This window comes from Erythrolamprus reginae, chromosome 2, assembly GCF_031021105.1.
Source record: "Erythrolamprus reginae isolate rEryReg1 chromosome 2, rEryReg1.hap1, whole genome shotgun sequence".
NCBI lineage: Eukaryota > Metazoa > Chordata > Lepidosauria > Squamata > Dipsadidae > Erythrolamprus > Erythrolamprus reginae.
In genome coordinates, this window is record NC_091951.1 from 310909735 (window position 1) to 310932777 (window position 23043).

At 39.9% G+C, this 23043-nt stretch overlaps 1 protein-coding gene across 5 annotated transcripts in view; it reads right to left on the minus strand.

Annotated features, from left to right (window-relative positions):
- Positions 1-23043, minus strand: part of VCAN (versican) — a 123581-nt gene that overhangs the window by 80380 nt on the left and 20158 nt on the right. For all 5 annotated transcript variants that reach the window (XM_070743066.1, XM_070743065.1, XM_070743069.1 and 2 more), the window contains exons 2-3: positions 19290-19356; positions 3712-4089 (exon numbers count right to left, since the gene is read on the minus strand). In XM_070743066.1, the coding sequence (XP_070599167.1) occupies positions 3712-4089; positions 19290-19350 (439 nt within the window). In that variant the 5' untranslated portion in view covers positions 19351-19356. The remainder of the gene's footprint in view (positions 1-3711; positions 4090-19289; positions 19357-23043) is intronic.

Genomic DNA, 23043 nt, shown 5'->3' on the forward strand with positions numbered 1-23043 from the left:
AAGCATATTTGCAGCAGCCCTAAAAGTTGGCAGATCTAGAAGTTCAAGCAATTCTAATCTCTATATTGATGTCAATTAAAGGACATAAATGTGAAAACATTCAAAAAACTTCTCTGTATTTATCCTTTCATAAGACATCCCTTCCCAAAAGTTCAAAGTCTCCAACAAAAGTTGGCTTCACATAAAGTGCAAGTATATCAAATTGGCACCATGAGTGCATATAGCTTTTTCAGCAGCTGTATCACATTATTGGCTCCTATTCAGATCTAAGTCTAAATGGCTTAGATCCTTTACACATCTTCCAAGCTGAATCTATAGTATATAGACATCTTTAATGTATTAATGAAAAGATAAAAAAGTGAGCAAGAGATGGGATGGATGTTTCCCAGAAGAGAAAGTGGAGAATGCAAATAAATCTGTGCACTTGGGAAGCAATAGAGATATTCTGTGCATTGTATGAAAATTCAAGGCATGAATCCTTTGCACTTTTACAATAATGAAGAGAGATAAAATGAGAGAGGAAAGCATGGAGTAAAAAAGAAACTAGGTGACTGCCACATATATAAGAGATGGTCAGTAATAGGAAATCATATCATGGAATAATAAGATTCAAGTTTAGCAGACTTGGAATAAGAAGGGGAAAAAGCAGTCTACAGTACTGGGAAAGGAAAGATGAAATAAACATGGAACAAAGAAAAACAGAGATTAATTCATTAGCAACAATAATTTGAATACAGACTTCAGCACTGTGCACTTCTAAATTAAATTGTTCTCTCTCCATAAAACTAGTTAAGTAATACACACTTCAAATTTTTGTCTTAAAAATGACACAGAATTTCTACATATTCAATCACATTTTAAAAATTCCCATGGGCTAATTGCCCCTATGTTTAGCAGCATGTAAGGAAAATAAACAAACTACAACAAAGGAACTTTTTCCAAATTGAAAAAAATGGAAGATGTTCACTTTTTAATCTTCTATCTCCCTTTTCCAATATCTATTTTCTCTTTTTGCTACTTAATCCTTCCCACGTATTGCTAATTCAAATACAAGAGGGAGGCAGATTTCCATGAAAACAGCCCATCTCCTTACATTTGTCAGGGAGACACACAAAGGTTGATATATTGCTGACACTCTGACTTAATGAGGTTGTAAAAAAAGAAAAGAAAAGCTATACATAAAGATGTCACCTGCCACCCCCTGGCAGTCTAAGACCGGCACAAATCTTTTGAAGTTTTCCTGAAAGTCTTGAATTTCCAAGGACAGTTATTTTAATGTTGTATTCTACTTGGCTTGAAGGACAGATTAACTGTTGGAACACATGGGAGGGCATGGTTGAGCTATCAAAAGCAAATAGACTTGGAAGCTGCTCTGTCAATTGGTGATGATGGGAAAGAAACTAGCTTGTAGATTCAATGCATCTAAACAGGAAAGATAATAAAGGACATACCTAATTCCAGGGAGAGAAGACAGATTTAGTGGATTTCCCCAGTTTAGTAATATCTAAGTGAAACTGCAGCAATGTTTCTCAATGACGAATACTGTATTGCTTAGGACAGCGTTTCCCAACCGGTGTGCCGCGGCACACTAGTGTGCCGCGAGACATGGCCAGGTGTGCCGCCAAGCTCCAGCTGGGCGGGGCGCTGCCGGTACTTCCATCCTGGGGCTCCCGCTCGCAGCTGTCCCCCGGCTCCTGCTCGATGCCGCGGTTTTCGGCGCTCTCCTGCTGGGCCCCAAAGAAGGAAGGCAGGAAGAAGGAGAGCTCCATTCTTCCCGCCTTTTTCCCGCCTTCCTTCTTTGGGGCCCAGCAGGAGAGCGCTGAAAACCGCGGCATCGAGCAGGAGCCGGTTGACAGCTGCGAGCGGGAGCCCCAGGTCGGAAGTACCGGCAGCGCCCCGCCCAGCTGGAGCTTCTCTGGCATCGACGGCAAGTGTCCTTTGTGGCCCGGCGGGAGGGCACTGGCGATGGGAGCGGGGGGGGTGGCCGCAGTGGCTGCAGGCAGTCGCGGGGGGATGGCGGCGGCGAGAGGGAGCTCTCTCTCTCTCTCTCTCTCTCAGCTGACTGCAAGCGGGAGCCCTGACGGTGGTGGTTGGACGTGCTGCTGGACGTCGTACATGCTGGCGCTGCGGGCCTGGCATATACGGTGTCCAGCAGCACGTCCAGCTGCCGCCGTCAGGGCTCCCGCTTGCAGTCAGCTGAGAGAGAGAGAGAAAGAAAGAGAGACATATAAGAGAGGCAGAGAGAGAGAGAAAGAGAGACATAGCAAGAGAGGCAGAGAAAGAGAGACAGAGCAAGAAAGAGAGGCAGAGAAAGAGAGATAGAGAAAGAGAGAGAGAAAGAGAGACATAGCAAGAGAGGCAGAGAGAGAGAAAAAGAAAGAGAGACATAGCAACAGAAAAAGAGAGACTTAGCAAGAGAGGCACAGAGAGAGAAAGAGAAAGAAAGAGAGACATAGCAAGAGAGACAGAGAGAGAGAAAGAGAAAGAAAGAGATAGCAAGAGAGGCAAAGAGAAAGAAAGAGACATATAGCAAGACAGTGAAAGAGAGAGAGAGAGCAAGAGAGAGAGAAAAAAGCAAGAAAGAGATAGCAAGAGAGACAGAGAGAGAGAGAGAGAAAGGGAGAGAGAAAGACATAGAGGAAGGGAAGGAGGGAGAGAGAAAGAGAGCAAAAAGAGAGGAAGAAAGAAAGAAAGAGGGATGGAGAGAAAGAAGGGAAGGAAGGAAAAGAGAGAAAGAGGGAGAAATAGAGCGAAAGGGAGGAAGAGAGAGGGGTTTTTTGTCCAAACTTTTCTTTAGCCCGCCCCCCCCCCCCCCTTTCAGTGTTCCCCAGGATTTTGAAAATATGAATAATGTGCCGCGGCTCAAAAAAGGTTGGGAAACACTGGCTTAGGAGATGCTAAGGTACATTCATCACAATGATTAAAGAACTGCTTTCCACAAGTCCCTATAAATGTGAAAACTGGAGAAGATTCTTGGTTGGGAAAGGAAAACAAAGAAAGTCCATCTGCCTTTTGAACAACCATGACATGGATGAGTAAGAATCTCTATAGACACCAACAATTTCTGGTTTCTCCATGTGCTATTGTTAAGATTCAGAAACTGAATGAGGCAAATATGGCTGGCTGTAAAATCTGTTATACCTCGCTAGCAATTGAATGCTACCTATCTGATGTGGCTATCCTATCCTGAGCAATAAAGCTAGCCTGCCTAGGAAAGCGTTCGTCTAAGAAGATTTGCCAGGTCTTTTGAATTCGGGGTGGTGGTGGAGTTGATCAAAGTGAATACAAAGAGATAGAAAGAAAAAAATAAGACTACAGAATCTGAACAGTCTCTATGGTAAACTTCAGCTGCTTTCTCATTCACTTGTCAGGCTAAAGGAATATCTTGAGAAGACATCTTCAGTCTGTTGCTTTCTACTTGCATTAGACTGCTCTACATCCTGCAGGATGTCAGCTTGGGGTAGGCTGAACTATTGATTATGCCAGTTGAATTTAATGGGAGCCCTCAAAGACAACAGAGGAAAAGTTCTGATAATTCATATTCCTACTAACCCTAAATAAAACCATGAAAAAGAAAAATGGCATAAAATATTGCTGCCAAATTAGTATTTCTCTGTGAAGAATATTAAAAATATCAATTCCATTTTTATTTAATAACTGTAATTTAAATTTCACAAATAAATGCAACAGTATGGTAAATGTTATTCTCACCATCAACCGCCAGTGAAACAACGTCTTGGGTATCTTCGATTCCATACATTACATCACAGCGATAAACCCCAGCATCACTTGCACGTAACTTCACCATAGTCAAGGATGCATCGCCAATGTCTTCTGGATGGCTTGGTACTGACACTCTTCCTTTGTAGCCTTGTCCAATCTTGATATTCCCATTCTGGGCCACCAACACTGTGGTTTCTTTGAGATCTTTTCCACCTATGTCCTGTTCGATCTTTGACCATTTAATCCGAAGAAACTCACTTACATTGTGATAGCTTGGAGGCAATGTCGGCAAAGTTGAAAAAAAGCATGGGAGGGTGGCTCTTCCAGAGAGTGAACCTTTCACTGGCGGACTTTTCTCCACTGTCACTGAAAGAAACAACAGCGTGTGAGTGAACTAGTAATAGTTGGTCTACATTCAATTCATAAGGTAGGGATAGTAGGATTATCCCTTCTCTTTGCAACTCACTCAATCAGCAGTCAAAATGAGAAGGAAATCATAGACATGAAATACAAGGAGGCAGTCTAATGTTTTTATTGTAAACTAAAAATCATAAACGTAAGATGATAAACTTCTCAAGAAAATACACATTTGACTCTAAGCACTGGCTCAAATCAAATTTGAAAATTTCTAGGATCTGGTGAAGTCAACATTCAAAAAGAAATATTCAAACTGATAATGGACTTCTGGAGATGGCAAACAGAATATGTGCAGGTAGTCCTTAACTTTTGATTATTTAGCAATACTGTAGTTCAAAGTTACGAAAGCCTTGGGAAAAGTGACTCACGACCTGTATTCACACCTACAGTACAATCATCACACCACCCCTATAGCCACCTGAGCACAGTTCAGGCACTTGGCACCTGGCTTTCATTTAAGACTGGTTGCAGATACCTGCAGTCACATGATCATGATTGGAAAAGTTGGATGTGCTTAAAGTGGATGTGCTGTAAAAAGTGTCATAAAATTGAATCTGACTTGACTTACGACACAATAACGTATGACAGAAATTCTGGCCCCAATTGTAGCTGAAAACCTTGTACGCCTTACCATTTTCTCTTTAAAAGCTGTGAGAAAAGCCAACATTTATTTTAATATACAGGCTTCGAATGGAAAGTTTAGATGTACATTTGGAACTAATCTGTGCAGGAGTTTAGTTAAGACTTTAAACATGGAAAGATACTTTATCTGGATCTCCTTCAGGATTTCAGTGGAAGAGAAGACCATTGAAATTCAATGATCCCAATAAAAGTTTATGATCTGGCTTTTTCGCCTCTCTGAAAAGTTAGCTTGGTAAAAACAATCCATTCCTTGCTTATGTCCTGCTGTTATCACATAAATCCAATATTTAAATGTAAGGCATGAAGGACATTTGCTAAAAGCAAGTGAAAAAACTTAGCCAGTAAGATCTGTGGACCAAGAATATTACTGAGTTGGTTTACGTTATAGCAAAATAAATGATGGAGTAATTCTATGGAAGAGTTAATTCATATTTACCATGTATCCTAAGAAAAAAGGAACATTTTCTTTCTTTTCAGATTTTTTTTTTAAGACAGCCAGTTCTTCCCATTTAATTATTTCCTTTCCAACCTCGGGGCTTAACAGATCATTCAAATAAAATATTCCTCAGTAGTTTGGAGGGAGGGACGGGAAAAATAAAAACTATGGGTGGTTCCTACATGATTAAAGAACTTTTGCCATCACTTTATATCTCTCCAGCTGTAAATACTTTACAGCAGACTGTTTCCATCCAATATTATTTAATGGCTAAGGAAAGTGTTGGCTACTGTTCGTATAACCTGCCTACTGTGCATCTGGAACAGGAACTACATATTTGCTAGTTCTACCAATCCTCATGAATTTATTTAATGTGGTTTGACAGATGGAGATATAAAAGCAGGCTCTGCTCTTATTCTTTTAATTAATTGAGAGTAATCGAGAAACATATACCTCTATAAATAAATGCCTATCTATAGCACAATATGAGCACTGCTTATTTGCAAACATTACTTCTTTTCTTTTAAAAAAATCTATATGCTTAGAAATCCAGGGTGCACGAGGAAGGTAACTTTCAGTAAAATATGCAGGCGAGATTTTTTTCTGCAAAGTTGATGGAAATTATTAAAAGAAAGTTACAATGAATCTTCCATCCAATGAAAGAGCAAAGGTACCACTAAGGTTGTGCACATGGCATCCATGTGGTTGAAGGATGTCAAAAAAAAAGTCAAAGTGATGGCTATGATCATGCATTAGTAGTTGCCTTTGGTTTTGGTTTGGTTTTGGGTTTTTTACTTTTTTTGACACCTTCTCCCTCTGTAGAAATGCTGACTTATGCTGTCCCAAAATATTTTGTTTCAATGAAGGGTAACATATTGCCTTCTCCAAAAAGAGGCAAAACATTGCAAACTGAATCATACTATAATATTGACAACAGAACAGTGTTCCCCACTGCATTTGATTATGGGCAAGTTGTAATCTTAAATTATATCAGATTCTTAATTAAAGACATTAAGCTCAAAATGAATCTGTATTAACTGTAAATGATATTTCTCCATATGAAAGTGTGTTGAGGCAGCAAGGCAATATCAGAATAGTTCCTCTCTACCCAGAAAATTGTTGCATATCAGCCTCACATCAAAGCACAAGCCAAAGGAGATTCCCTGGCAGACCAGGGAGAAGAAAAGAGAAATCCAAAGCTTGTAAAGTTACATCATGGGGAATCTAGAGCAGGAGTCTCCAACCTTGGTGACTTTAAGCCTGGCGGACTTCAACTCCCAGAGTTCCTCAGCTGGCTGGGGAACTCTGGGAGTTGAAGTCCGCCAGGCTTAAAGTCACCAAGGTTGGAGACCCCTGATCCAGAGCATATAAATTGGCCTCAAGTTATGACCACAATTGGAACTGGAATTTCAGGCACTATATGATAGTATGATTAAACAAGTCATTATCATATGACTACAGCCAATTGTATATCACCACAGTCCTAAAGGATCAAATGGCTGTTAAGTGAATCATAGTTTTTAAATGAATCCAATTGACTTTGGAAACCAGCTAAGGAGGTCACAAATTACAATTATGTCACCACAATATGCTGCAACCATGTGAGCTGGTTGCCAAGTACCGAAACTGCAATCACTTATTGCGGTGGCTAATGTGCCTAAGAATGTCATTTTTTTTCTAAGTCACTTGTTTTAAGACAGTTGTAAAATTGCAGTGCTATTAAAAACTGGTTGTAAGTTGAGGACTACAAGACTAGGAAGCAAGAATATAGGGAACACAGTTAACTGAACTGTTTCTGTGCAATAGGAGCTGCTGACAGGTAAAGTGAATTGCTTTCTGATAGCCAGATTAAATGCACAGCAGGCTACTATTTCAGTTATTTGCAATCATGCTAAAATTATAGCCAAGGCAAGTGGGAATACTGATAACAATAGACTAAAAGCTGAGGAAGCACAATCACCCTGACTGGTCTGAAAGATAACCTTGGAAAGCCAAACCACTTCAGAAACCTCATTTAACAGGAGGTCTGCAAGGAAATTGCTTCATCGGAGTGTGAATTAATAATTGAGGCTACTGAAAAATGTCTGCATGTGAGAGAGGTGCCTCAGAAGACTTTTCCTTGGATTATAATGAGCATTTTTATAGCACATGAGTTTACTTGTATCTGGACCACTGACATATAATCAATAGTTACAGGATCTGACATTTTTTTCTTGGGCAGAAAACAGGGGGAAATACCAAATGAGAAAGAAAACAGAAGGGAGAACAGCCCAGCAATAATTAGTGATGAAGATAAAGGGGGAAATATTCATTGATTGTTGCTCAATGTGATTCAGAACTAAAGAACTATCTGTCATCAGCATAATTGAATTGCTTGATCTAATTAACATCAAGGTCAAACAACCTTTCTTATTCAGCTACCCTGAGCAACATACAATTGATCTGAATTTTAAATAATCTAACTTTTCTCATTTCAAATAATCTATTTATGAGATTGTAGATTTCCACATTTTGAAACTACTGACATTGGGAAAACATAGTGGTTAAAAACTAAGTAGTAAAGGCTTTATGGGGTTTTTACAAAATAAGCAATAAAGGAGTTGCTTAATAGAAAAGTTTTTCTTTGTATTAGTATTAGATATTAGGATCAATCACAGATTTGAAAGGTTGCAGGTTTTGTTCAGATAACAATAAGCAACTTTTCCCCATGTAAATAAACTATAGAAACCATTGCCACAAAAAGATGACAACCAGATTGAATGGGCATTATTTAAATTAATCCTTTCAGGTCATGGTAGCTATGAACTATGTCAATTCTAGAAGCAGTAATATTTGTAAACTACTAGTTATTGGATCCGAAAGCAGAAAAATGATGCTTCTTTTAAACCCTTTTGTGATCTAATATCTAATATATTTAATATAATATAGGAACAAGATGCTGAACCAAACAGATCTAAGCACTATCGGCAGCAAGAACCTAACATAAAAATGAGGACAAATTTCATAAATGGAACAATTACATAATGATGTTTAATGCAACTATCTAAATCACATAAACTGCATGCTATTGGCACAATGCAAGGACACCATTTGCCCTGCACAATACTTATGAATGAACCTTATGGAATCATTGTTTTAATTTAATTTTCATCATGAATAAGGGTCAATAGTTATTAATAGTGTCTGTGGCTATCCACACTACTCCTCCAATTTTAAAGATATCATCTTATCAGACTTATTTCCCATATTATTTTCCAATTTATATGTTGTATGTCAGTACTGCAATACATGCTGATGGAATAAGTACCAAAGCTCTTAGTTTTCAACTATGAACTCCCTCTGATTATAGGAAGGGAGTACATGTTCTTTAGTTAGCATGTACAGCTAGAATGCACCTTAGAACAAGAATTTCTTGAACATCTAGTCCCATGATAGCGAAATTATGGAGCACGCACCGGACGTGGCATGAACGCATCACCTCAGCCTAGCTCCAATCATGTTTGTCCATCACGTTTCACTCAATCAATTCCAACTTCTCACAATTTTTTTCCCCCAAAGTTGGAATTGAACATTTTCACTCATGTACTTCGCAATGGGGGAGGTGAGGTCCCACCCTCCTCCTGAAACCCATTACAACACAGAGCCACAATGCGATCCATGGGGCTCTTTCACCACTCTGCTGTGGTACCCCTCTGTTGCAGCAGAGAAATGAAAGAACTGTTACCCTGTCACGGCAGTGGTGATGGGCAGAGCCTTAGTGCAGAAGTGAAGCACCTCTGCACTTGCCTATGCATGACAACAGCATTCCACCTTCATCGTCATACATTTGATGTTGCTGCCAGCAAAGAGAGCTGGGAGGGTATGACAGGGGCAGATCCCCCAAGCCTGGCCTTCCTCCTCCCTTGTTGGCAAGGCCAAGAGAAAGAAGGGGTAGCGTAGGGAAGCATTTCTCTCCGCCACCCGAGCACTGACCACAAAAATCCAGTCGGGGGTGGCTGGGCCACCATAAATGCCCTCATTGATGAATCGGACAGTGGAAAGGTGTGTGTGTAAAAACCTGGGATTACAGGATTAAAGGAAGGAAGATAAAATCAAGGAAGGAAGGAAGGAAGGAAGGAAGGAAGGAAGGAAGGAAGGAAGGAAGGAAGGAGGATATGATAGCCCTTCCAGAGGCTACTGAAGAAAAGAAGATAAAATCAAAGAAGGAAGGAAGGAAGGAAGGAAAGAAGGAAGGAAGGAAAGAAGGAAGGAAAGAAGGAAGGAAGGATGTGATGGCCCTCGAGAGGCTACTGCACATAAGCAAGAATCTTCTCTGACTAAAATTCCTCCAATTCCCAAACCAAAAATGTATTAAACAGCTAGTAGAGATGCATTAAGATAGTAGAGATGCATTAAGGTCATGGATCTTAAAACAACCCAAAATGTTACTAACCAAAGTTAACTACCTCAAATTATTAAGAATCTTACTTCACGTTTACTATGGAAGCAGAGTGGTTGGAATGCAGTATTGCAGCTAATTCCGCTTACTGCCAATTGCACAGAGTTCAAATGTCATTGGCTCAAAGTTGACTCAATCTTCCATCTTTCCAAGGTCGGTAAAATGAAGACCCAGATTATTGCGGGCAATATGCTGACTCTGTAAACCACTTAGAGAGGAAAATGGTATATAAGTCTAAGTGCTATTGGTATTCTACTTACAAGGCAATTTTCTAGAATGATATAGTAAGCCTTGTCTGTTGCTCCCTACCCATGTCTCAAAGTCAGAACTGGTTTTTCTCGAAGAGAGGTTTCAGAATGGAAGGAATAATTTCCAAGGTGGGATATTCAAACCAATCCATTAAAGTCTTAAATATCCTGTCAGGTAACTTCCAGGTGATTCTTATGCTAACATTACTTGTTTAATTTAAATCTATGTCATAAAAAAACAATTATGGAATGTGCCCGCCTATGTCTGGGCATGTGCCTTCAATAAAGGAATTATCTACCAAATGGAAGAGGAGGCCAGATCTGTCATTCATTGTCCAAAAAACTTTAAAAGAAATCAATCAGCAGGTCTTATACTACTTCTTTGAAGTGCTAAATTGTGATCAAAATTTTAAATTGTTCTGTAGCTGAAGTTAACCCAATCTCAAAAAATCTGCTATAAAAACTCCAGAACCTAAACAAACTATAAAAATATAAGAAGCATAAGGCATAGGTAAGATTCAAAATCTTCAAAATCAGCAGACCCTTTGGTGTCTACACAAACAGTTCTTTCTTGGGAAATACTGAAATGATACATGACCACTTTTTCCAATACTTTTTTTTTAAAAGCACATTTATTTTACCAGTCTAGTTCTACAGCTCTGGAATTTCATTGTGGTCACCCATTCTGAGTCTTTCTCTGCTTCATTTTTTTTGAGAACAGCAATGCTGCCAACTTATGTCATGTAAAAAATGCACAACCTTTCAGCCTTTTTTATTCTGACATTCTGCCTAGAAAGCAATGCCAAATTATAATGAATAGCTTTTTAAAAAACAAATCTTGCATTTTGCCACCAAAAAGGGATTGTTACACGAATATGTGAGTTTACAGCAGCTCATTTTAGGGCAGCTTTTAGGGCAGGTGAAGACAGATTCTAGCATACTGAGCAGATGAAACCTAATAGAATAGGACAAGCATCACTCTGCAAGCGATGTGGTATGCTAAGAGCATGGCAAGATACGAAAGATGCCCTGGTCAACCACTCCACCCAGCCTATCTCCAACTCTTGTCCTGCTATTGGAGCAAGATGGAATCTGGGAAGAGAGAGTGAAGCTGCCTGTGTGCACCTTTCCATCACTTTAATTCAATTCACATGCAAGTCTTGACATTCACCTCCCCACACACAAAACCTTGGTGGCGCAGTGGTTAGAATGCAGTACTGCAAGCTACTTCTGCTGATCACCGGCTGCCAGCAGTTTGACAGATCAAATCTCAATAGGCTCAAGGTTGACTCAGCCTTCCAACCTTCTAAGGTCGATAAAATGAGGACCCAGATTGTTGGGGACAATATGCTTATTCTCTGTAAACCACTTAGAGAGGGCTGTAAAACATTGTGAAGCGGTATATGTCTATATGCTATTGCTTTGCTAATTCTCGTGAAAAGTCCTGTGACAATGGGCGAGTGACAAAATAGTAGATGGGATACACTGGGAGCTTTAGCCATAGACCTGCATACAGGCGATTCATGTCTAATGGTTGTCTTCCTGCTGACAAGCAACAGCTGAATTTGGCATCTACCTGAGTGACTGAGCAGCCCTCTCTCGTATCCACACTACTCACCTCCAGAGAAAGATGAAGGGGCTAGAAAAGCTGTCCTAAACATCGTTGCTTTATAGAACCCTGTTCAACTTGCCACAGTTGGAGGGGAACCCATTTCAAGGGGCCGAATCTCAAAGAAAACATAAAGTGACACCACTCACCATTTCGCATGGAACATACGTACACTTCAAGACAACCCTTTAGCAAATTGACCAGAAAGAAGAACAGCTCTGGTCTCCAGGGAGCTCACAAAATTTAACATCGATTTTACGGCCCTGTGTGAAACTCGTCTAGCCAGCGAAGGCCAGCCCACAGGAGGTGGTTATACATTCTTCTGTTAACGCAGCAATAATGAATGCCATGAATCTGGAGTTGGCTTTGTGGTTAAAAATCATCTTGCCTGCAAACTTGCCAATCTTTCCAAGGGAGTGAACAGCCAACTCATGACACTGCATCTTCCACTACCAAGAGGAAAGCAAGCAACACTGATCAGTGACTATCCACCCACAATGACAAACCCGGATGAAGTAAAGGACAAAATTTATGAATATCTCAATGACCTACTTTCATCTGTGAAGCACATGGACAAGCTGATTCTACTTGGCAATTTTAATACGCGAGTAGGATCCGATCACTCTGCCTGGGATGGTGTCATTGTAAAAAATGGAATTGGCAAATGTAACAGCAATGGCCTATTACTACTGAAGACATGTGCAGCTCACGATCTTATCATGACCAATACCATCTTTTGCCTTGCCACTTGCAAAAAGATGTCTTGGATCCACCCACTCTCCAAGCACTGGCATCTTACTGATTATGTCATTGAACAGAAGAAAGACATAGGACCATCCTGAGCACTGACTGTTGGACTGACCACAGACTCATCATCTCCAAATTAAGCTTTCACATGAAGCCAAAGAAATGTCCACAGGGAAACAAAGCTGTGATGAAACAGATCAATGTTAGTAAACTGAGGAATCCCAACAAAGCAGCTTCCCTAGCAGAAGATGTGGACAACAAACTCTCAGAGCTACAATTGCTTATCAGAATGACTCATCATTAACAGCTAAGAAAAATGCCTTCAACAACACTTGCAGGATCATATGGAGCAAGATTCGCAAGATACAGGATTCCTGGTTGAGTACCAAAACAGATGAAATTCACTGGACACAGCTGGTGCAACTCTCATTACTGAGAAGACCCTGATTCTACAGTGTTGGGCCAAGCACTTCCAATCTGTGTTGAAGCACCCATCTTCCATAAATAATGAGGCGACCGACAGAATGCCCCAGATGGATATCAACCACAGCTTGGACTCCCCATCATGAAAGACTGAAACAGATTTGCCTTCTGTGTTGTATCGTTATATTATTTGCTGTGAGCCGCCCCGAATCCTCGGGGAGGGGTGGCATATAAATCTAATTAATAAATAAATAAGGTGCCTGACACTGAGATCCTCTCCAGAGTAGGCCTGCCATCAATTCCCACCCTACTGCTGAAAATCTAGACACGCTGGGCAGGCCATGTTGCTAGGATGCCAAACCATCACATCTATGATGAGCTGTTTAAAGGAAAGCAATTGCATGCGGGACAAAGAAAGTGATACAAAGACACATTGAAAGCCTCATTCAAGTCTCTCGATATTGACACCACCTCCTGTGGAACCCTGGCACAAGATTCACCAACATGGTGCATGTTGATCCACCAAGGCTGCCAGTCATCTGAGGCCAGAAGAACATTCATAGCAGAAGAGAAGAGAGCACTCCGCAAAGCCAGAGCTGCAAATTCTGCAACAATGGTGCCCACACATGTCTGCCCAACATGTGGCAGAACATTTTGTGCTGATATAGGCCTTACCAGCCACCTGCGGACTTATAGTGCACAGCCCACAACTTATTAGATGTCAAGGTCCTCTTTGAACAAAATGGATGAACATTATCATATACAGTGATCCCCCGCTCGTTGCGAGGGTTCCGTTCCAGGACCCCCCGCAACGAGCGGGTTTTCGCGAAGTAGCGCTGCGGAAATAAAAACACCATCTGCGCATGTGCAGATGGTGTTTTTACTCCCACAGCGCTAGCGAGGAGCCGAAGATTGGGGGCGGCGCGGCTGTTTGCCGCCGGCATGGGGGGCTTCCTAGCAGCCCCCCAAACCCGGGTTGGGGGTCCGGGGGGCGCTGGCTCTCGGCGCTTTCGAGCTGAGTCCGGGAGCGAATTCGCTTCCGGACTCAGCTCAAAAGCGCCGATAGCCAGCGCCAACGAACGGCTTGTCCATGCTGGCTCTCGGCGCTTTCGAGCTGAGTCCGGGAGCGAATTCGCTTCCGGACTCAGCTCAAAAGCGCCGATAGCCAGCGCCAACGAACGGCTTGTCCCCGCTGGCTCTCGGCGCTTTCGAGCTGAGTCCGGGAGCGAATTCGCTTCCGGACTCAGCTCAAAAGCGCCGATAGCCAGCACCAGCGAACGGCTTGTCCCCGCTGGCTCTCGGCGCTTTCGAGCTGAGTCCTGGAGCGAATTCGCTTCAGGACTCAGCTCGAAAGCGGCGAGAATGAACGGCGTGGGCGGGCGAAGGGCGGGCGGCAGCGAGGAGTTTGCGTGGGCGGTGGGGAAACTCCTCGCTGACGCCAGCAAGAGGGGGAAGACCCAGGGAAGCCGCCCAGCAGCTGATCTCCCGGTTGCCATCTACGCATGCGTGCCCATAGAAAAAACGGGCACGCATGCGTAGATGGTATTTTGACTTCCGGGTTGAAAAATCGCGAAGTACCCTGTTCGCAATGGTTGGGGACGCAATAAACGGGGGATCACTGTATATCAGCCAAATTTGACAATAACAAAATTATATTTGCTAATGTGTATTGCACAAACTGAAAATATAAATAAACTTCGAAGTTTTATGCTACTTTATTTTATTTACAAGGATCTAATAAAGTTCCAGTAATAATATCAATTGTAAATACATTGTTCAGAAAGGGCAAAAGCCGTTGTTTTTTTCCACTTTAGCCCATTTATTGTTTATGAAATACCATTATTTTTAAAAGCACCTACATAACTATATTTCAACAGCATGATAACACATGCACCTAAAATAGTTGAATTTTTAAAATGTCATCTCATATATAATCAAGTCCCTTCAACTTTTTTGTGAATCATATGCTACCTTAACACAGCGCAAAGAAATGTTTCATACAAACCACCCTGAAACATTGGGCACACCACAAGTGGTAATACAGTATACTGTAAAAAATGGCCTAAATGGAACTCTCTTTGTACGAAGATGTAAGAATATTCTATTTGAAATCAACCTGTTTCTGTAAAAATTGATAAAGTAGATATTCCATGTACTTGCAAAAACTTGCTCAGAGCTTGTCAGAGAAGGCAATAAATTTAATCTTAACAAAACCTCTTTTGTTCTAACAGATGGCTTACAATCTGAGTTATTGTATAAGAAAGGAAGGGACAGTAAATCAAGCATAGTGATGGATCAGTTACTCTTTAAATTCTCACTGTAAATCATGGAAAGCTAGCCAAATGTACATTCCATCTGTAGCGATAGCATTTACAATAGCATATACATCTAAATGTGGATGTATGAAATTACCCATACACACACACACACACACACACATATATATATGACTTTGAAAGCATTTCATTGCATTCTTTGGTTATTCATTAAAACCCACCAATCTTCTACAAACACACTTCAAAGAGCTACACTCTCTACAATTAAAAGACTTCTAGGATTCACATAAAACTATTTTCCTTAAGCTCTGTACATGAATAAGTACAGAAAATTTAACCTGGTAGTTCTATCAACTCTTTGTCAAACTAATTATGCACATTGATCTATGACTGAATGATTCTGAATGATTGAATTGAATGAATGACTGCATATGGGGACTTTTTACAATTTTATTAATAATTCTTTTTTAAACAATAATTAGATTACTTTTCACATATTGTTTTCAATATGTTGTACGCCATCCTGAGTTGCTTAGAGAAGGGTGGCATTGAAGTAAAATACATACATACATACACACACACACACACACACACACACACAAAGCTGATGTATGTAGACTGTAAACATGTATTTATATTGCTGAGTGTCTGAAGGTATAATTAAGAAACAATCAAACCCAATACTATTGAGTGATTAGACTATATAAAGACATTATCCATCACAGCTTTGCCAATTCATATGGCTGCTTAAATACCGTAATACAGTGTTTCCCAACCTTTTTTGAGACGCGGCACATTATTCATATTTTCAAAATCCCGGGGAACACTGAAAGGGGCGGGGCGGGGGGGAGGGCTAAAGAAAAGTTTGGACAAAAAAACCCTCTCTCTTCCTCCCTTTTGCTCTATTTCTCCCTCTTTCTCGTTTCCTTCCTTCCCTTCTTTCTCTCTCTCCATCCCTCTTTCTTTCTTTCTCTCTTTTTTGCTCTCTTTCTCTCTCCCTCCTTCCCTTCCTCTATGTCTTTCTCTCTCCTTTGCTCTCTCTCTCTCTGTCTCTCTTGCTATCTCTTTCTTGCTTTTCTCTCTCTCTTGCTCTCTCTCTCTCTTTCACTGTCTTGCTATATGTCTCTTTCTTTCTCTTTGCCTCTCTTGCTATCTCTTTCTTTCTCTTTCTCTCTTTCTCTCTCTCTGTCTCTCTTGCTATGTCTCTCTTTCTTTCTCTTTCTCTCTCTCTCTGTGCCTCTCTTGCTAAGTCTCTCTTTTTCTCTTGCTATGTCTCTCTTTCTTTTTCTCTCTCTCTGCCTCTCTTGCTATGTCTCTCTTTCTCTGCCTCTCTTTCTTGCTCTGTCTCTCTCTCTCTGCCTCTCTTGCTATGTCTCTCTTTCTCTCTGTCTCTTTCTCTGCCTCTCTTTCTTGCTCTGTCTCTTTCTCTGCCTCTCTTGCTATGTCTCTCTTTCTCTCTCTCTCTGCCTCTCTTATATGTCTCTCTTTCTTTCTCTCTCTCTCTCTCAGCTGACTGCAAGCGGGAGCCCTGACGGCGGCAGCTGGACGTGCTGCTGGACACCGTATATGCCAGGCCCGCAGCGCCAGCATGTACGACGTCTAGCAGCACGTCCAACCGCCACCGTCAGGGCTCCCGCTTGCAGTCAGCTGAGAGAGAGAGAGAGCGCTCCCTCTCGCCGCCGCCATCTCCCCACGACTGCCTGCGGCCACTGCGGCCGCCCCCGCCCCCCGCTCCCATCGCCAGTGCCCTCCCGCCGGGCCACAAAGGAAACTTGCCGTCGACGCAGGAGAAGCTCCAGCTGGGCGGGGCGCTGCCGGTACTTCCGTCTTGGGGCTCCCGCTCGCAGCTGTCAACCAGCTCCTGCTCGATGCCCCGGTTTTCGGCGCTCTCCTGCTGGGTCCCAAAGAAGGAAGGCGGGGAAAAGGCGCGAAGAATAAAGCTCTCCTTCTTCCTGCCTTCCTTCTTTGGCGCCCAGCAGGAGAGCGCCGAAAACCGCGGCATCGAGCAGGAGGCGGGGGACAGCTGCGAGCGGGAGCCCCAGGACGGAAGTACCGGCAGCGCCCCGCCCAGCTGGAGCTTAGCGGCACACCTGGCCATGTCTCGCGGCACACCGGTGTGCCGCGGCACACCGGTTGGGAAACGCTGCCGTAATAGAACTACTGTCGTTTAAACATCAAGGTGGGAACATCTCCCAAAAATTCCTTTCAGCCAATCCAAAGGCCTTTTCCGACTGCCTGTATATTTATTTATTTATTTATTTATTTATTTATTTATTTATTTATTTATTTATTTATCTATTTATTTATTTAATTAATTAATTAATTTAGTTATTTTATTTATTTATTTTATTTATTCAATTTTTATGCCGCCCTTCTCCTTACACTCAGGGCGGCTTACAACATGTTAGCAATAGCACTTTTTTTTTAACAGAGCTAGGCTATTGCCCGCACAATCCGGGTCCTCATTTTACCCACCTCGGAAGGATGGAAGGCTGAGTCAACCTTGAGCATGTATATGCATGTCCCATACATAGAAATTGCTTCTGCAGTGAGTTACCACAACACTTTTGACCAGCGGTGGGCTCCGAGCAGGAACGCTAAATTGCGCTCAACGCCGCAGCTCATAAGTGCTTGCTGGGGCAGCGCGATTTTGCTTCTGCACCTGTGGAGGGAGCAAAATTGTACACGGAGCTGCAGGTGCGCCCATGTTTCAGCATGTGTGGAAGCAAACAAAACTCACCGAAACACGGGCGTACCTGCGTCTCCATGCATGATTTTGCTACCTTCACAGGTGCAGAAGCAAAATCGTGCTGCCCCCCAAGCACTTACAAGCCCCGGTGGAGAGCACAATTTAGCATTCAAGCTAGTAGCCCACCACTGCTTGTGACAACATCACTTGTGGTACTGAAAGAAACCAAGCATCTAAAGAAAATAATATGTATAGCCTTATTATCAATACATTTCCCTTTGGTTTATTTGCTTACATAATTCTTTTCTTTCTATAGTTAACTAGGTTGAGTTCATACAATGACCTACTCTTTGCTGTTAAAGTTTGGGAGTCAACTAAAAACTGCTCATGAACCTCAATAGCAAAACTCAGATGCAATAAGGAATTTTAAAACATTTAGCAACAGCACGTCTTTTAATCTCAGAAAAGGAACCATCCACAAGGAAGGTCAAAAAAGTCAAGATAGTGAGTATAATTGCATGACTATAGCACTACTCATTTGTACATGCATTTATAGATTTTACGTGTATATACAAAAGGAAAGGGATTTGATAACATCATTATAACATCTTTGCTTTACCACATAGGCTCTGCTGTCTATAGAGTTTTTCAACTAATTGTAATTTGTCCAGAGCAGTTGAGAATTGTTCAAGTGAGTTAAATCACTTAACTTTATACTTTTATACAAAATTAATTAAAATAAATAGCATGACTTTCACTGATTTGGGCAAGTGAACACATTTAGACTTTTGAGTGGGTCATAGTTGCAAAATATCTTTTCCCAGAAGCAAAAAAGCACTGGACTTTATGGTCTGTTTTATTCTAAGTCACTGTTGGAAAAGATTTTCTTCTTGAAAGTAATGCTTTAATGCACACTAAGTACCCAGTCATTTTCTACAAATTAAAAGAATCTTAAGAAAATTAGGGGAGAAAACTTGGGAGATACCAACTAATACTCCATTAAGCATATTCTCACTCTGGTATACTATAAGATTCTGGCTTTATTTAACCATGGAATAGACAAAGTATTCAAAAATATCTGAAGATCAGCAAATGAATTAAATGGAATTTGAGTTATAACTAGATCTTCTCACAAGTAAAACCATTAAACCAACCATCACCATAAACGTTCTGTCAATCAACTCAGCGGAGATAGCTCTAAACTATAATACATCCAGTAGAAATACTAGTAATATAAAATGGAATAATGGTCATAACACATACTGAAAACCAATCACACATAAAGTTGTAACAATAGACTTTTTACATGAGAAAACATTCTGCAAAATAAGCATAAATCGTGGTAATAATTAAAAAAAGAAAGTTTTATTTTTACTTTTCAGTAATTAAAGCAGTGATCTTTAGTGATTAAGGCAACAGTCTAGAAACCAAAGACGATGAGTTCTAATCTCATTTTCAGCATAAAGCGGATGAGGTGATGGATGGCATAATAAATTTAACTAATAAATAAAATATATTGTTATATCTCTACAATTAATAGCTGCAGAATAACTGATATATTTTCACTACCAAAAATTATCAATTTTTTCATTATGACAGCACTCTCTCTCTCTCTCACCCCCCTCTTCCTCTCCCTCTTACCTTTGTGGAGAGCACATGTTATGGATAAGGTCCAATATATCCACAAGAAATGTTTAAGCATTTTGACCTAAAAAAAAAACAGAACAGAGAAATAATCACAATGTATATTTTCAAAATCTTATAAATCAATCACAGTAAATATCTTGATAATGGTTAAAGCACCAGGCTAGAAACCCTTCACAGTTTTGTAAAAATAAAAAAATATTTTTAAATTTTACACCAACTGTTAATGTCTAATGGATATTAAAGGTTTTTTTAAATTATTTTTTGGCAAAATGAATTTTTTGACTGTGTGCCTTAATGAATAAAGGCATAGAACCCAAGTCAAAGTCAAGATAGTGAGTATAATTGCGTGAATGTAGCACTACTCATTTGTACATGCATAAACCCATACTATGAAATACCTCAACATTTTAGAAGTTGGCAACATTTATACAAAAGCGACAATAACAAAATTAGCTTAGCGTCTCAATTGGTCTCTAGACATGCACATGGAGGGCTGGACAACACCATCCAGGAGAGGAGTTCAAGAAATTGGACTATCCCAGCTCAGAAATGTCTTTCCTGGATCATCTCTTTGCCTATCTCTCCCATGCTCTGTGCTAAGAAAAGCAGATACTTCTTCAGGAAGAAGCAAGCAATGAGTATGAATTGAAGAGAAATTGATAATTGCCAGGAATGTTATATTTCTTCATATTAGACAGTAGATTCTGTCTGTGTGCAAAAAAAAGAGAGAGAGAGAAAGAAGAGTTGTTGAGGCCTAGGAAGAGGGAAAGAAATCGACAGGCTTAAATGAAATCTGTGTGTCTTAAATGGTGAGCTGAAGATTCCTCAAAGTCACTCAATATAGAAGGGATTTTATTGACCAGATTACACACACGTATATGATTAGGCAACCTGAGACATGTGGTTTTTTTCCAAAACCACATTTTAATTTGCTTTTATCCATTATGACAGAAGTGCCATAGACATTTTCTGGAAACATTTTGAGCATAAAGGGACTACGTACAGTATAAGCAAGTCTCAAAATCTGCTCTATAACAAACAATCTGGACTTCATTCCCCTCTGGAAAAATGATTCACAAAGAAATGTAACAATCCAAATTAGGCCTTTTTGAAGTGACTGGAAATTATAACTGTGCCACACAACCTCCATTTAAAGAAGCCAGAAAATGACTTAATCTATTCGAGTCAATGGGATTTCAAAATTGACTTCAACATGACATTGTGACTATATTTACTTTTTTCCATCATTTGTAAAAAAAGAAAAGAAAAAAGAAAATAAATTATAAAAATAATATGCCAAACCATATTTGGATAAAATTGTGCTGATACATTTATATATCACTAAGTTCCTTTCCTTACCCTGCTATTCTGTTCGGGTCGTATGTGACCCGAAACCAAGTTTGAGTCCCCTGTAAAACATTTTCCCTGCAAATCTGAAACATGAATTTCATGACTTTTCATCATTTCAGGGGTTCTCTCTATGAGAATTTTTTTTGGGGGGTGGGGGGCTTAGTTTTTGCTGGGCAAAAAAAGTTACAAATCTTCTGTTCGGGTCACATACGACCCGGACCGAAAACTCTTCATTTGAAGTGCTTATGTTTGGTCAATTTGAAAACGTTTTTCACTTGGAAAGTATCTGAACATTTCTGCACACAATGATATGAAAATTGAAATGAAAAAAGTAAATCTTATTGGTTTATTTTGCATGCCCCCCCCCCCCGTTTTTGTGAATTATTTTCAATTTATGGATAGTTTTGCTTGCAAAATCCATTCTATTTTACTAAAGTTGGTGTGGGATTGGTAGCTTGAACATTTCTGAATATAAGAAAAATATAAAGGAACTGAAAAAAAATGATTCTTATTGGTTTTTTAACATCAGAAATAAGCGCCCCCCCCCCTCAGCTGCTTGCATCCATTTTCACTTTTTATTTTTTTATGCTCCAAATCCGAAATATTCTTTAAAATCTTAGGCATTCATTTACTCAATTTAACAATGCTGATCATCAAAAAAATATTTGTGGGGGTGGGGGGAAAATGTTTTTTCTGGGCAAAAAAAAAGTCACGTTTACTTTGTTCGGGTCATATAGACCCGGACCGAAATGATTTTTTTTAGGTACTTGAATTTGATCTTTTTGAAAACTTTTTCAACTGGAAAACTAGTTTGAACATTTATGAACATAATGATATGAAAATTGAACTGGAAAAATTGAGACTTATATTTCTATTTTGATCAAAAAGCCCCTCCCCCCATCCTTTCTGAATTTCGTGTCAATTTCAATTTTTTAAGGCTACAAATCCCTAAGGAATTTCCCCCCAAAAGGTTTGATATACTAAATTGAACAGTCCTGAACATAAGAAAAATATAAATGAACTGAAAAAAAATGGTTCTTATTGGTTTATTTTTGCCACAAAAGGGCCACCCCCCCTCGGCCTTGCTGTGTGCCATTATTGTCACTTTTTATACATATTTGGCTAGAAATATTTGGAATATCCTTTTGAAACAATCCTGAACATAAGAAAAATAGAAATGAACTGAAAAAAAAATGATTCTTATTGGTTTATTTTTGAATATAAAACCATATTGTCTTGTACTCGAGTATAAGCCTACTCGAGTATAAGCCTATTTGAGTATAAGCATGGGAGCCCATTTATGTGCAAAATAAACCAATATGCATCAATTTTTCCAGTTCAATTTTCATATCATTATGTTCAGAAATGTTCAAGCTACAAATCCCACACCAACTTTAGTAAAATGGAATGTATTTTGCTAGCAAAACTATCCATAAAGTAAAGACTATTTCAAAAAAACGGGGGGGGGGCATGCATTTCATCAACAAAATAAACCAATATGCATCAATTTTTCCAGTTCAATTTTCATATCATTATGTTCAGAAATGTTCAAGCTACCAATCCCACACCAACTTTAGTAAAATAGAATGGATTTTGCAAGCAAAACTATCCATAAATTGAAAAAAATTCACAAAAACGGGGGGGTGCATTATATCCGCAAAATAAACCAATAAGATTTACTTGTTTCATTTCAATTTTCATATCATTGTGTGCAGAAATGTTCAGACTACTTTCCAAGTGAAAAAAGTTTTCAAATTGACCAAAATAAGCACTTCAAATGAAGAGTTTTCGGTCCGGGTCATATGTGACCCGAACATAAGATTTGTAACTTTTTTCGAACAGAACAGCAGGGTTAAGAATTCTGAAGCTCAACATCAAAGCTTAGTTTCAAAATATTTTTCAGTGCAGTCATACGCCACAAATACTTGATATGGGCAATTACTCATGCTGACTAGTTCAACTGCCGTTGGGAATGATTGGAATGATCAACTAAAGATAACTTAATTATTAATTAGTTTGAGCCAATTAATGAATTAATCTATGATTAAGGTTCCATACATTTGCTTTAGGATAAAAATAATAGTAAGGAAGCATACTTATTTTTGCTCTAAGCTCTTTGCCAGCAAGTATAATTTTAAGAGAAATGAAAGGATCTAAGCCTCTTTTAAGATGCTGTTTGCTATCTATGATTCTTATATTAACATTTTTAGCTTTTTAAAACTAAATAAGCTATCTTATTAATTAGTGGCATATATTTGGATGTTTAAAAGATAATCATCTAAATATGTAACCAGCAACCATACACTTGATTCTTCTGTGGGACCATCAACCCAACTTTATGGATTGATGGTCCCACAAAGGAGTTTTCAATACAAACCCAAGGAAATTATGAGTCACT